The sequence below is a fragment of the Bison bison genome, unplaced genomic scaffold (assembly GCF_000754665.1).
Source record: "Bison bison bison isolate TAMUID 2011002044 unplaced genomic scaffold, Bison_UMD1.0 scf7180017864383, whole genome shotgun sequence".
Lineage (NCBI taxonomy): Eukaryota > Metazoa > Chordata > Mammalia > Artiodactyla > Bovidae > Bison > Bison bison.
Genome location: NW_011494955.1, coordinates 7776188 through 7789823, shown reverse-complemented (window position 1 = coordinate 7789823; position 13636 = coordinate 7776188). Strand labels below are relative to the sequence as shown.

Here is a 13636-nt window from a genome sequence, read left to right as displayed (position 1 = left end):
TTTATTTTGGCTGCCCTGGGTCTTCACTGCTACGCACAGGCTTTCTCTGGTTGTGGTCAGTGGGGGCTTCTCTTCATCGTGGTGCATGGCCTTCTCATTGCGGTGGTTTCTCTTGTGGAGGAGCACAGACTCCAGGTGTACAGGCTCAGTAGTTGTTACTTGTGGCTTCTGGGCTTCAAAGTGTGGGTTCAGTAGCTGTGAGTGCCTGGGCGTAGTTGCCCTGCGCATGTGGAATCGTCCTGGACCAGTGATCGAACCTGTGTCCCCTACATTAGCAGGTGGATGGATTCTTAACCACTGCACCACCAGGGAAGTCCTAGTTTATATATATATATATATATATACACACACACACACACACGCACACTGTGTATACATAAGTATATACAGTGTGTGTGTGTGTGTGTATGCTTTTGCTTGTAAGTCGTCATGAAAATGCAAAAGCCACCAGGACAACTGACATTGATAAGCAGTGAATGGAGGGATTGGGCAGAGGACAGAAACCAACGGTCTCATGTGAGTGGTTCTCTGCTTCCAGTATTGATCTCTTAATGCAAACAGTTAATCATGACATCTGTTGTTCTTCTGGGTTGCCCCAGCTTTCTGTGATGCCCTCTCTAATTTCTGGGGACTGGCAGTTTTTACCTTTTTTTTTAATCTTTTACCCTTACAGTGTGTGGGATTTTTGGGTCCCTCTCTGCTTCACCTCCTCACCTCTTCCCATTCTCTCTCTTTTTTTTTTTTTCTGGAAGATTTCATCTGTTAAAGAAGTTCCCTGTCATCGACTTGGAATGTACGTTCTGACTGCCTGACCGCAAAGGTCTTTGATGTTTGTCCAAGGCTGAATTCTCACCAGATTCCCTGGCTTAGGTGTTTTCCCCCGGCACACAGGGGCTTGCCTGTAAGATGAATTTGCCTTGTATCATTGATATGAAGGGTTGGTGGGGCCTGCTCTTTCTCGTGATCGGATGGGCACTTAAATTGCTGGACTCTGTCTGTAGTTGTTGATGCCTTTACCAGAGAGTTCCTGTGTGTGTTCAAGAAAAGGCTGAGATATGTTATGTCTGAAAGACGGGACTTGAGAAGCTCACCGCTTCCCATGGAGATTTCCATACGGATAATAAGGTTGTGCTCAAGAGGCTCGGCCTCTCTTCCTCCGGCATGGTATCGGGATTCTACCTTAATCTCTCCATCATCCTGCCAGCCATGTCTCATTTCTCACACTGGAGCACTCCCTGCTCCCAAGCTCAGCGTGAACCACCAGTCTAGATGCTTTATCTGGTCCAGGCTCTAGCCCTTAAATTGTCCGTCTGGCTTTGTGTTTCATTTGACCCTAATACACTGGGTCGCACTGTCTAAAAGAGAATTATGTCCCCTCCGATGTCTGAGTGCATTTCTCATTTCTTACTGCTGCTCCTGAGCAGATCTGTAACTTCAAGGTTAAGATAAGACACATTCCATCAGAACTATGTCGTCATCCTTGCCAGCTTCTGATCTGTGACTGTCCAGGAGATTTACAAGACAATTGCATGCCATTCTTTACAGAATATTATGGTTGGACTCTGACTCCTGGCATCAGGCCCAATTTGATTTGTCAGCTGTTGCAAAACCCATTTCCCAAAGAGAAAGGGATCTTAGCCATGTGCATTTTAGCCAGTTCTTAAGAGTGGGAAAGAGGGAATTGATTTGGTTCTTTATTTCTTGATGTTTTAAGGAGAAAGATGGGACACCAGAATGTTTTTGTCCGTTTCCTCATTGGATTCCCTTGTTTTCCCTGAAAGGTTTCACTAAAATCTTACTATTGCTGTCATTCTTTCCTGTCCCTTATCCCTTCACAGAACTGCTATTTTTTCATTCTGCCGTCTCCAATGTTTTCCTGAGTTTTAAGGACTAAGAATTTTGCCCTTGAGAGAAAAGGTTACCTGCCTTTTCTCTGAAAGTTTATTGGTTTACCAGCAGCAGGTTAACAAAGACAAGGTTCCTCCTTTCTTGCTCTCTAACATGTTGCACTGCAGGAGTTACTCCATGTAATATGGCTTAATGGCTTAGGAATTTGGAAGGTCACGTATTTCCTGCTGCTGTTGTATTAGGCCCTGTAATATTTTATAAACGCTTCTCTTGGGGGACTTAACAGCCTTTGGTTTCAACATAAACTCACCCTTTCCCTTGGAGGTAGGCAGTGGGGATTTATTTGGCCCCCTTTAGTGATTCTGGGGTTAGACCTAAAATTTATTTACTCAGGATCACACATGGCAAGTTAATCACAGAATCACAACTCTGATCTAATTCCTTTGGCATTGTTTTCATATCCCTTAACTATGAAAAGTTTTAAAAACTTACAAAGAGTTGAGAAAGGCAGATTTTACTCAGATTTCCTGATGAGTCTATTCAAAGTTGAAGAAATTCTTATAGTTGAAAACTGCCCATTGTGCTCTCATACCCTACAGTTTCTTATTTGATAGGCAGAATAATCACCATTCTTTTTTTTTTTTCCCCCTCAGTTGGGTTCTTTGCTTTTGATTGTCCCTTATTCATACTCTGTTGTGGCAGCAGCCTTTGTCTCTAAAAGACTCATATCTGTAAAGAGAGCAGAGTTGTGGAGCTCTCTAAAATGTTCTTTAAGGCCAGGAGAAAGGAATATTCACAGGACTGCAAGTCTCTTAAGTCTCTTTTCTTTATCTCAGTCCTCCTTTTCTCAAGTATTAGGAATTTTTAATACACGAGGTTTTTATTATTGTATAATTAATGTTCCAAGTGGGTAATTATTTAAAAATGTGTTTTATAATATTACAAAAACAACTAATGAGAAGTGGTTTTCAATTAACAGTAATGGTTGTGACTGGACTGTTCCTTTCCCTTCTGTTTTTTAAAACTACTGGAGAATTAAATTGTTTTCTGTCTATAATTTCAGTTGAAATTCGGTAGTGCTTCAAGTCTCTAGATTCTGTTTCTGAATCTAGCAATCCCCCAAGAAGGAAAGTTGTATAGTATCTTTGAAATACTTCTCCCTTTCCTGTTACTCCCTGCATGTCCCCCGCCTCCCAGTTTTAATTAACTGTTCAGTGACAGATGGTAGAAAAGGCCTCGCCTAAAGTGTTCCTGGCGGGCTGGATTAGGGGGTCGTAGTTTGTCCTGATCTTGTTGTAGAAGGATCTAGCCTTTCCCCGCCCCCACTTCCAGTTGAGCGATAATCCTGTTAGATCTTAAAATGCTATTGATTAAATTCCCAGTGCTCTTAGAGAAATAAGCACAAGTTCTGGATTTAAAAACCCAAGAGCCAATTCCCTGGAGCTCTGAATGCCTTAGACTTGAGGCCAAGGGAGGTACCTTCCAACTTCTCCACCCTGCCTCCACTGAAAAGGAAAGTTAAGCCTTTTAACTTTTCCGTTTGCTTCTCTCCCCCCTTAGTCTAGTAAGGCTGCCAGTTGCCATGGCAACGGACTGGGACAGCTGCGCAGTGGCGCCTAGGCAGCTGGGTGGGGGCGGGGGAGCTGCCAGCCCGCCAAGCCCCAGACCTGGGAGGGGAGGCCCCTCCTGTTAGCCCAGAGGGAAAGAAAGAACTGGGGCGATCCGGTAGGTAAAGGAGGGAACCCCCATTCATCTTCTACCTTTGGGGCTCCTCTTCTGCATGAAGGTATAAAGGGAGATTGTCCTCTTTCCTCCCTGAAACTGAAGAACACATATGTAAATCCTTGTTTTTCCTCGTGAGGCAGGGGAGGCCATAGTCACAATGCTTAACTGCATGCATGTAACCCGGGGCTGGTTTTAACCCTGGCGCTCTGACCTAAACTGCTCAGCTCCCGGAAATTCCAAGGTGAGTGGGGGTGGGGTGGGGTATTCTCCCTGGAATATGACATTTCCTGTCTCTGGTGAGGTTGGAGGCTGCTTTTATTTTAAATAAATCAGATTTTTTTTCCTTGAAGCTAAAGGACTTTCGTCTGAATTCGTGGAAAAATTATTTTGAAACTCCTTACCTTACATTCCCCCCACTCCCACTCCCTCATCCAAACGAAGTATTTTGATAAAAAGAGTTTTTTGGGTGGGCACACCTATTGCTAGTAAGTTCTGGAGGTATGATTTACAACTATATATCCTTGGAATTCCCTAAATTTTGCTAGTTTGCAGTAAATTGATTAATGCAACTTTTTATGGTACTCAAAGACAAAATTCTGAGATTAGTAGTGACCTTTCCTATTCCTGGGGTGGTCATCTGATCAGAAAGAAAATGTTTTTAGAATGCTGAAAAAAAAGCTTTAAGGTTTACAGCAAAATAAAATGGAGTTCACCTAAGAAAACAATCCCTGCTACTCTATAATCCAGACTCTAGGCACCATTTAACAAGGTTAAGGAAGAATTCTTAAAAATGATTGTGGTGACAACAAGGAGAGAATTTTAAAACACTAGAGTCTCTGCTGTATACCCCCTGGTTGTGCATATTTCTGAGCTTAACTCAATTTCCATTTGTGTTGCCTTGCTTCAGCTTTCCTTGGGCCTATGAATGGTTCTTCTGTGTTTGGAGGCTTCATGTTGCTGTGAGTCTGGGACCAGACCTCTGTTTTCCTCCTCCTCTTCCTTTGGCCCAAAGTCAGCTCCAGTTAAGAGGAGAGGTACCTCCTTAATATTTGGATTAGTTGAGCCTTAAGAATTACTGAACAGCCCAATGACTAGTTTTGATTTTTAGGACAAAAAAATATTTTTCTCCTCCCTGCCTCCCTCCTATCCCCAAATGAAAGATGAGGCTTAATATATTTGAGGTGTCAGCCTTGCTTTTGTGAGCTGATGGATGCTCTGAAGGGACAAGCTCAATTTGTTGAAGGGAAATGTACCGAGTCACTGAAAATGTGGTGAAACATGCCAGAGCAGGCCTTTTTTGTCCTGCTAAGAGACTGCTCAGAATGCTCAGAGCAGGGGAAAGTTAGATTTTGGTGGCTTTTCTTTTTTTTTTTCTCTCATTTTTATAGAAAATCTTAAATAGAAGGTTTTCCATATTTCTCTTCCAGTTTATGACTTGTAGACAGTTGTAGAGGTACCAGGAGTAAAATACCACACACTACTTGTTTTATGGAATCTGAAATTAGAGTTAGATAATTGTGGCCATCTAATAATTTTGATCTTGTGAGCCAAAGAGAAAGTTGTAATTAAGAAAGTGGGGATCTGCCCATTTTTGGTTACATTCTTAGGACTCATCTGTAGAATGTTTCAAAACCCAAGAGAAAGGTACAGGGCAGCTTTGTGTACACCCGCTGCATCCCATCAAGAAGAGACTGGACATTTTAACTGCCCACATGGATTCTGACCATTTTTGTCCTTTCCATTTGCAGGAACCCGGTGGCCTTAGTCCTTCAGGTGAATCAGCGTGAGACATGGGAAAGAAAACCAAGCGGACAGCTGACAGTTCTTCTTCAGAAGATGAGGAGGAGTATGTTGTGGAGAAGGTGCTAGACAGGCGTGTGGTTAAGGGGCAAGTGGAATATCTACTGAAGTGGAAAGGCTTTTCCGAGTAAGTACTTTCTCTCATGCTTTGGGACTCAGGCAGGTAGACAGCTTTGGTTCATTTCCCTGTGAGCCATCACCATCTTTGTCTTGTTCTTTCCTCGCCTGTACTCCTTTCTAAGAGTTGCAAGACACTGCAGTAAACTAAGCAAAGTCTCCGCTTCTTGGAGCTGATGTTCTAATGAGACTGCTTTTGAGAGGCAGTGTAATGAACTGGTTAGAAGCGTAGATTAGGGGCCAGATTGCCTGGGTCCAGATTCTTGCTCCCACCACTTACAGTATAAGCTGGGTGACCTTGGTGACGTTCCTTAATCTTCTTTCCTCCTCAATAAAATAGGGATAAGAAATAGTATATATCGTAGAGATGTTGGGGAAATGTATAGAGTCAGACACATAAGGTCAGTTTAAGTGTAAGCTGTTATTCTTTTGGATGTAACCAAACTAAAATACATACATTTAAGTAGAAGTTGTAGTTGATCCCATAGCTCTCCATAATGACCCTTGGCCCTCACAAGTGTCCTAGGATGAAACACTCATCTTCATTATTTTTTTTAACACTCATCCTAATAAGAGACTTAAATCTGAGACCCAATATTTATTTTTAAAAATTTAAATTATATATATATATAAAACTGACGCAAAAGAAATTGAGTGAACACTCAAATACATTCCACCTCTTTTCTACAATAACACTTTTTAATATAATCTTTATTCCTCAATCTGTCTTTTTTACTATTATTTATTTTAAAGACCTTAAAACCCCTCTTTCACGTCAGTGAGCTTTAAGAATGATACTGAAGTGTTGAGTATTCAGAGTTAGGCAGTAACTGACTTTAAGTGCTGAAGTAAATATACACATACTGAAGCATAGAAGAGGTAGCTTGAAAAGTGAATTACATGAAGCTGTGTAATCATTAGGCATTTTGCCTTAATTTCTCATTAATTCTCTTCCCAGGATGCCTGATAACAAAGAATGGATTTCTCTGAACAGCAGTGAGCTGATAGGAACTGGTTTAGGCTCCTAGGAGTGTTCAATAGAAATGGAATGCAAGCCAGATGTAATTTTAAATTTTATGGTGGCTACATTAAGGAAAAGTGGAATTAATTTTAATAATATATTTTATTAGACACTCCCATCAAAATGCTATTTCCAAATTAATACAAAAATTATTAATGAAATTTTATATTTTCATGCTAAGAATTTAAAATCTGTTATATATTTTTCATTTTACAGCACATCTCAGTTCATACTAGCCACATTTCAAATGTTCATTTACCATATGTGGCTAGTAGTTACCATATTGAACATCACAACTTTAAAGTGTGAGACTTTAATAAAAAATTGAATGCTTTGTCAGTACCTTGGGACAAAGGTGTGATCAGGAGCCTTTGGAATATAGTCAAGGTTATTATGGGAATCAAGTTTCTCATCTGGAGCGTTGTTGGGGTTTTAGGCGGGACGGCTCATGCACTGCAGGATGCTTAGCATTTGTAGCACAGACAGAACTAAATGTGGGTCGCACTGCAGTCAGAATATGCCCTCCATATTTCTAAAGAAGTGTGGTATCATGGCATCCTCTAGAGTTGAGCATACAGATTTGAGAGGCCTAGAGCATCATGAGCTAGGAATTAAAATACACCTTCATGAAGGGGGCTTCCCTGGTAGTCCATGGGTTGAGAATCTGCCTTGCGATGGAGGGGACACTGGTGTGATCCCTGGTCCAGGAAGATCCCACATGCTTCAGAGCAGCTAAGCCCTGTGTACCACAACTGAGCCAGCGCTCTAGAGCCTGTGCTCTGCAACAGGAGGAGCCAACGCAATGAGAAGCCTGTACACCGCAATGAAGAGTAGCCCCTGCTTGCTGCAAGTAGAGAAAGCTTGAGTGTAACAGTGAAGATCACCACAGCCAAAAAATAAATGTTTAAAAAACAAAAATACACCTGAAGACTTTAAGGGTGTTTATTTGGCCCATTGAATCATCACTGGAAATTGTTGGGTGTTTTGAAGAATTTGAAGACTGTGTAGTTGAGCTATTGGTACCTTACATAGATAAAAGAGGTAAAGAAAAGATTTAGGGTAGATGGATTAACATTTGTCCTGAGGTTTTCAAAAGTATCTAGAGTTTCATTAAAGACTGAGACAGATTGTGCCCCTTCAACATTGTCCACAACTAAGTACCTGCTGTTTGCTAGGCAGTGGTTATATCCTACCTCATGTGTTCTCTATAATTCTCGTAACAGCCTTTAGAGGTATTTTCAGTTTACAGACGAGGAAATTAATTGTTTACCAGAGATAACATACCTGATACATGCTAAAACAAGGATCCAGCATCACATTTCTTCGGTGCTAAAATCCAGATTCTTTGTAAGTTATACCATGTTGTCTTTTGGGAAAACTGATTGTTGTAGAAACAATACTAACCTGGTGGGGAAGGGATAATCCCGTTAGAAGATTGGCTTTCCTTGGAGGCAACAGAGATTCTTCTCCTACCTCCGCATCTTCGCTTGCGTACTGTACTACAGTGTTGGCATGCCTCTTGGTTTTGGTGCCTTAACTCTCCTGGGATAGTAAACTATATATATCTGTGAATTTGGGAGAAGTTATTGTACGAGGATTTTTTTTTTTTTTTTGGCTGAAAGAAGAGCTGTGAGGGAGAGGCTTTCCAGTTTTAGCTCAAATGATTTAGAAATAAACTTTGTTTCATTCTTAAGCTCTTTTTGCAGAAAGCTGAAGTCTAGAGTAAATATCTCAGATTTTTCCATCATTATTAAGTTACAGCATGTGTTCAAACCATTCTTATTTAAAGATACTACATTGTTTTTGTTTTTAATAAAGTATCTAAAATAAATTGTGCATAAATGTAAAAAATATTTCCTAAGTCAGTGAAGGGATTATAGAAACTGTGTCTGTGATATATGTACAGATATATCTTGATGTAGCTAGTTCTTAATGAAAGAACCTCTGCCACTGGCTAGGAGTGAAGAGGATGCCTGGTCTAGTTTTTCCCAAAGAAGATAAATTTCTTGCTTTCATTACATAACCTGCTATTGGTATTGGTGTTTTGCACTTCTAAAATCCATGCTGGGAATACAGAGAACAAGTTTGTGAATGCAAACTTATTTTCCTCATAGAAGGACTCCCCTTGATCCAAGTTTAATTAGACACAGTTATTTAACTTGAATTATTTTTGCTTATTAATATAGAGATGCGTTTTGATTACCTAGTGACAGTAGACTTGAATCCAGAGCAATGAATGAATGCACTCCAAATCCCAGTTTTGAGTCTTTTCCTTTTTATGGTTTGCTTATATTCTAATGATTTAACCCCTTACTGCCTTTTTTTTTCTAATTAACTACTTAAGCCTTCCAACAATTTGTTGGCATTTCTTGGAAATATAAGTAACATAATTAAGACATAATTAATTGTCCTCTCTTCAGGATTTACATAGATGATGTATGAAATCACATTTGCCACTTAGAAAGCAGAACTTATATTTGAGTGTTTAACAGGTTTATTGATATACAGTTTACATACCATAAAATTCATTTATTGAAAGTATACAATTCAGTGATTTCTGGTAAATTTTTAGAGTTGTGCAACCATCAGCATAGTCCAGTTTTAGAACATTTCCGTAACCTCCCCAAATTCCCTTGAACATTTTTGTATTTAATTGCAAGCTCCAGCCACAAGGAACTACTGATCAGCTTTCTGTTTTTAAATGTCTTTCCTAGACATTTCATATAAATGGAATCAGGCAGTGTATGGTGTTTTGCATCTGTTTAGTTTTAACTTAGCACAGTCTTGACGTTCTTCCATGTTGTAGCATATATTAGTATTATGTTCCTTTTTTGTTGCTGAATAGTATTTCATTGTATGGATATACCATGTTATGTTTATCTGTTCGCCTGTTGGTAGGTATTTGAATTGTTTTCTGTCTTTGACTACTAAAATGCTGCTATAATTGTGTGCAAGTTTTTGTGTGTGTGTGTGTGGATATATTAGATAGATTTCTAGAATCAAATTTATTATCTCCTTTAAGCATAGGGATTCTATTCCCTTTTTGCCTACTTGTCTTCTGTGAAGTAAAGTATTGGATTCCCTCCTACCCCAAAACTTCTTCATTTCTTTCCTTTTTTCTCCATTCTTGCCCAGGGAGCACAATACTTGGGAACCTGAGAAAAACTTGGATTGCCCTGAGCTAATTTCTGAGTTTATGAAAAAGTATAAGAAGATGAAGGAGGGTGAAAATAACAAACCCAGGGAGAAATCAGAAAGTAACAAGAGGAAATCCAATTTCTCAAACAGTGCTGATGATATCAAATCCAAAAAAAAGAGAGAGGTAAGCTTTATTTCTCCTCTCCTCCCCCCCCATCCCCCACTCTTCTTCTTCCCGTGCTTCCTCCTCGCTCCACCCAAAAAAAGGGGGCACTGTTTTGGCTGGTTTTATTCTGAGGATGGCCTGTAAGGTAGATTGTTGAACACGAGAGTTCCCCGGGGAGGGTTGTTGATCCACTACAGCGCCCCCTCCTGGCTGAGTAAGAAATGTAATATGTGTCCACTGAATTGTGCTAAGGTGGCAAAATTAAATCCCTGTAAAACATTCAGCCACTCTGTGCCTTTTTTGTGAATAGGTGGCTGAGTTGTCTTACAGAGAGTCTTTAGTGAATTTTTTAGGGATAGAAAGAAGCTTTAAAATATCTACCACTTCATTTTTTTCTTTTATTCCAAAGATAGCACTTAACTTTAACCCTTTATAGTCTTTCTTTTTTAACTAAGGTGAAATCACATAACATACAACTAACCATTTTATTTTATTTTTAAATTATTTATTTATGGCCACACCAACACATGTGGGATCTTAATTCCCTGACCAGAATCAAACCCACGCCCCCTGCATTGGGAGTGCATAGTCTTAACCACTGGACTGTCAGGAAAGTCCCCAATTAACCATTTTAAAGTGAACAGTTTAGTGGCATGTATAGTCTCTCTTGATCCTATTGTATTTTTACATGTTTCAAATTAATTTTCATCTTCCTTTGGAATCTTTTTATTCAGTTTTGAAAATGTGTTTATGAAATTTTGGTTTGATTCAGTTTTTTTAATCCTGATATTTAGCTGTTAAGTAGCCATAACTACTGTTCCTGTCTTTTTTTTCTCATCTATATCTTTTCCATCTGTGCTTCCATTCCTTTCATTAATTTCAAGGTTGTGAAGTCTTTTGTGGTGAAGGATATATCATACCCTTAAAGTTTAATGCAATAGAAGTGTAAGTCTGCTTCTGAATCTTCTAGCATCCCTGCCATAAGCATCCATATTTATCTTCATTCTCCTTGGATACCCGTCTTGGTAGAGCATTAGTTCCCAGCCCTGGCTGCATATTAGACTCATGGCAGGGGGGCAGCCGGGTGTTTCAAAAGCCTCCGGTGCCCAAGATGCACTCTAGACCAATAAAATTCAAATTTCTGTGGGTTGGACCTGTGCATTAGTATTTTCTAGAGACTTACACAGGTGATTCCTGGTCTCTAGAGGAGAGAAAATGGGAGAACAACTTTCCAAAAAGAATTGAAATAAGAATGAAAGATTGGAGGCTGTCAGTAAAAGTGGACGCTAGTATTTTGTTTGTTTCCCTGATTAATTTTATTTTTTGCAATCTTATTTTTTAAAACTGCCCTGTTCTGGTGAGATGTGTATATCATTATGATATAGCATACTAGTAAATAATTTGAAAATGCCTTCCCTTCTCTAAGGAGCTAAGACTTGGGTCTATCTTTCTTTTTACTTTTTTATTAGTCCTTTGTATTCTGGTTTTTGTCATTTGATGCATTTTCCAGCTAAGTAAAGAGACCAAGAAACAACACAACATGACTTCTGTAGCCATTTTTGACATACAGTATGTATTTCCTCAACCTAAGGTTTCTGTTCTTTTAAAAAGGAGCAGTCTGGGGGAGGGGGGCAAAAAAAAAAAAGGAACAATCTGAGTTTGAGACACTGGCCAGTGCAGAGTTTGGTTCCTAGGCCAGGTTTTGATGCTGCCGACCTTGAAAACCAGCCCCCCACACACATGTCCCTTACATTGTAATGTTCATCTGGGGCCCCTGGCAGCGTTCTCAGCAGTCCTGATGGCTGTCATGTAGGCAGCTGGGAAGATAGGTGATTGTATATTTTAAAGGTGCAGGAGGGGATTTCGTTTCTTTCTTTAGACCACTGCAGAAAAATTTGTTAGTCGGCATTATGCCTGATTTAAGATTACTGCCTGTGTGATGATTTTAGCATTTTCCTCGCCTCGGCTCCTTTTCAGCAGCTTGAACATTTTTCTTCTCTTCCCTCCCTATGTGGCAAACTGTTTTCAGCCGCCAGCTATGATTTACGACTTGGTTGCTGTGCCAGCATTCCAGCTGTGAGCAGCTGTGTGCACATCTGGGAACCTCCTCCCTTTAAGCGCCCCCAAAAGAGGCTGTGCTTTTGAGCCTGTATGTCCCCTGATTCATGCATGGGATTTCCTGCTCAGTGTGGGCCCTGGTATCTTTGGGACCACCTGGATGCTGAAGGCTTTGTATCTCTCAGACGAAAGCAAAGTGAACGGCAGATCAGAGATTTTATCATGAAAATCAGACATTGGCGATTTAGTTCATTTGGGCAGTCTTTCTAAGTCTTTTTTGTGTTACCATTAGATAAGCTGGCATTATCTTCCATAGTAAGGTTGTTTAAATTACCTGGTTTCTATAAAATTTCACCATTTTGCTCTCACCAGTGCCATCGCACCTGAATCAAATCCTATGCTCCTTATCTAGATTGCATGATTGCAATTTGACCAAGTTTGAATAATCCCCTACAGAATTTTTTTTGTTTTAAATCCCTCTCCAGTTTACTCTATAAAGCTAATGACCTATCTCCATCAGGAGGGGACAGGCACAGATCAGGGCCTCTTCCCCAGTGCATGGGGATTATAATATGTGATCTCTGAAAGAAATTTGCTATTTTACAGTAGTTCTTTGAATCCCTTCTTAATCTTAATCACTGTTCATTTGTAAGTACAGATGGCTATGTGAAAAGAAGTATTAAAAGTACTGGTCATTGTTAGGTGAACTGCAAGTCCAGAGAATAAACTCCAGATTGAGAGGTGGTATACTTGAAGTTTATAAAATGAAAAAGGATTTAGTTCACCTGGACTTGTTTGTCATCTGAGAAGCAAGTTTAAGGATATTAGATTAGGGGATGAGAGGAGTTCCTAGATGATGACTCCAGAATATTTAAGGGATATTAAGCAGTTTTAGGGGCCACTCCCAGTCCTTTGACGGAATACTAAAAAGACAGCTGCATCTTCCTGCAAAATAGCTCTTAGCATCTCTGTTACTGGCTGACGCAGTATTGTATTTCTGCAGTTCTAAGAACTTTATGAATTGAGTGACCAAAATGGTATCTAGTAATATTAACTTAGGTTGTGCTTTATTGAGCTGAGAAACAGGGAGGTTTTTCACTCTTACCTCCAAGCTGTAACCTTTCTTCATCTTCTATTTATAGCAGAGCAATGATATCGCTCGGGGCTTTGAGAGAGGACTGGAACCAGAAAAGATCATTGGGGCGACAGATTCCTGTGGCGACTTAATGTTCCTAATGAAATGGTGAGAGAGATTGGGCCTCCCTCTGCAATTGTGTTTCTTTGCAGTGACTTGAATTCGTATGGAAGATAGGGAGGGAAGACTGAGTATTCCCCAACTAAGAATTGTGATTGTCAGGGATCTAAATTTTTAACTGATACCAGCTGTCAGTATTAAATGGGAATTGTGGTTCAGAGTGGATTTAAGATTGTAAAACTTTGGTATTAAGCCAAATTACATTAGCCCACATACCAGAAAGTGGTAGAATTGAGGTAGGAAACATATAAACATGATCTGACCATTTATTTACACAGTTCTGAATCATTTACCGTTAACACCATGAGCCTGTGGCCATGGGATAGAAATTGAGTGAGGCTTTCTGCCACCACTGAAGACCAAGACCACTGAATAATGTCTAAAAGAGAAAAGTAATCTTAACAAAAAGCATTAAGGATAATACTAGCCAAAGCACAGGTTATTTCATCCGGTAGAGGGAATAGCTCTTAGAGAAAAGTGTAGTTGCTTCCCCTCAGCTTGGTTTCTT

At 39.9% G+C, this 13636-nt stretch overlaps 1 protein-coding gene across 3 annotated transcripts in view; it reads left to right on the top strand.

Moving 5' to 3' along the window:
• Positions 1 to 13636, top strand: part of CBX5 (chromobox homolog 5) — a 34704-nt gene that overhangs the window by 11597 nt on the left and 9471 nt on the right. For 2 of the 3 annotated variants that reach the window (XM_010857967.1, XM_010857968.1), the window contains 3 exons: positions 5322 to 5500; positions 9647 to 9833; positions 13016 to 13116. In XM_010857967.1, the coding sequence (XP_010856269.1) occupies positions 5364 to 5500; positions 9647 to 9833; positions 13016 to 13116 (425 nt within the window). In that variant the 5' untranslated portion in view covers positions 5322 to 5363. Of the gene's footprint in view, positions 1 to 2841; positions 3574 to 5321; positions 5501 to 9646; positions 9834 to 13015; positions 13117 to 13636 lie in introns of those variants that run through there. The other variant, XM_010857969.1, reaches the window with a different exon arrangement.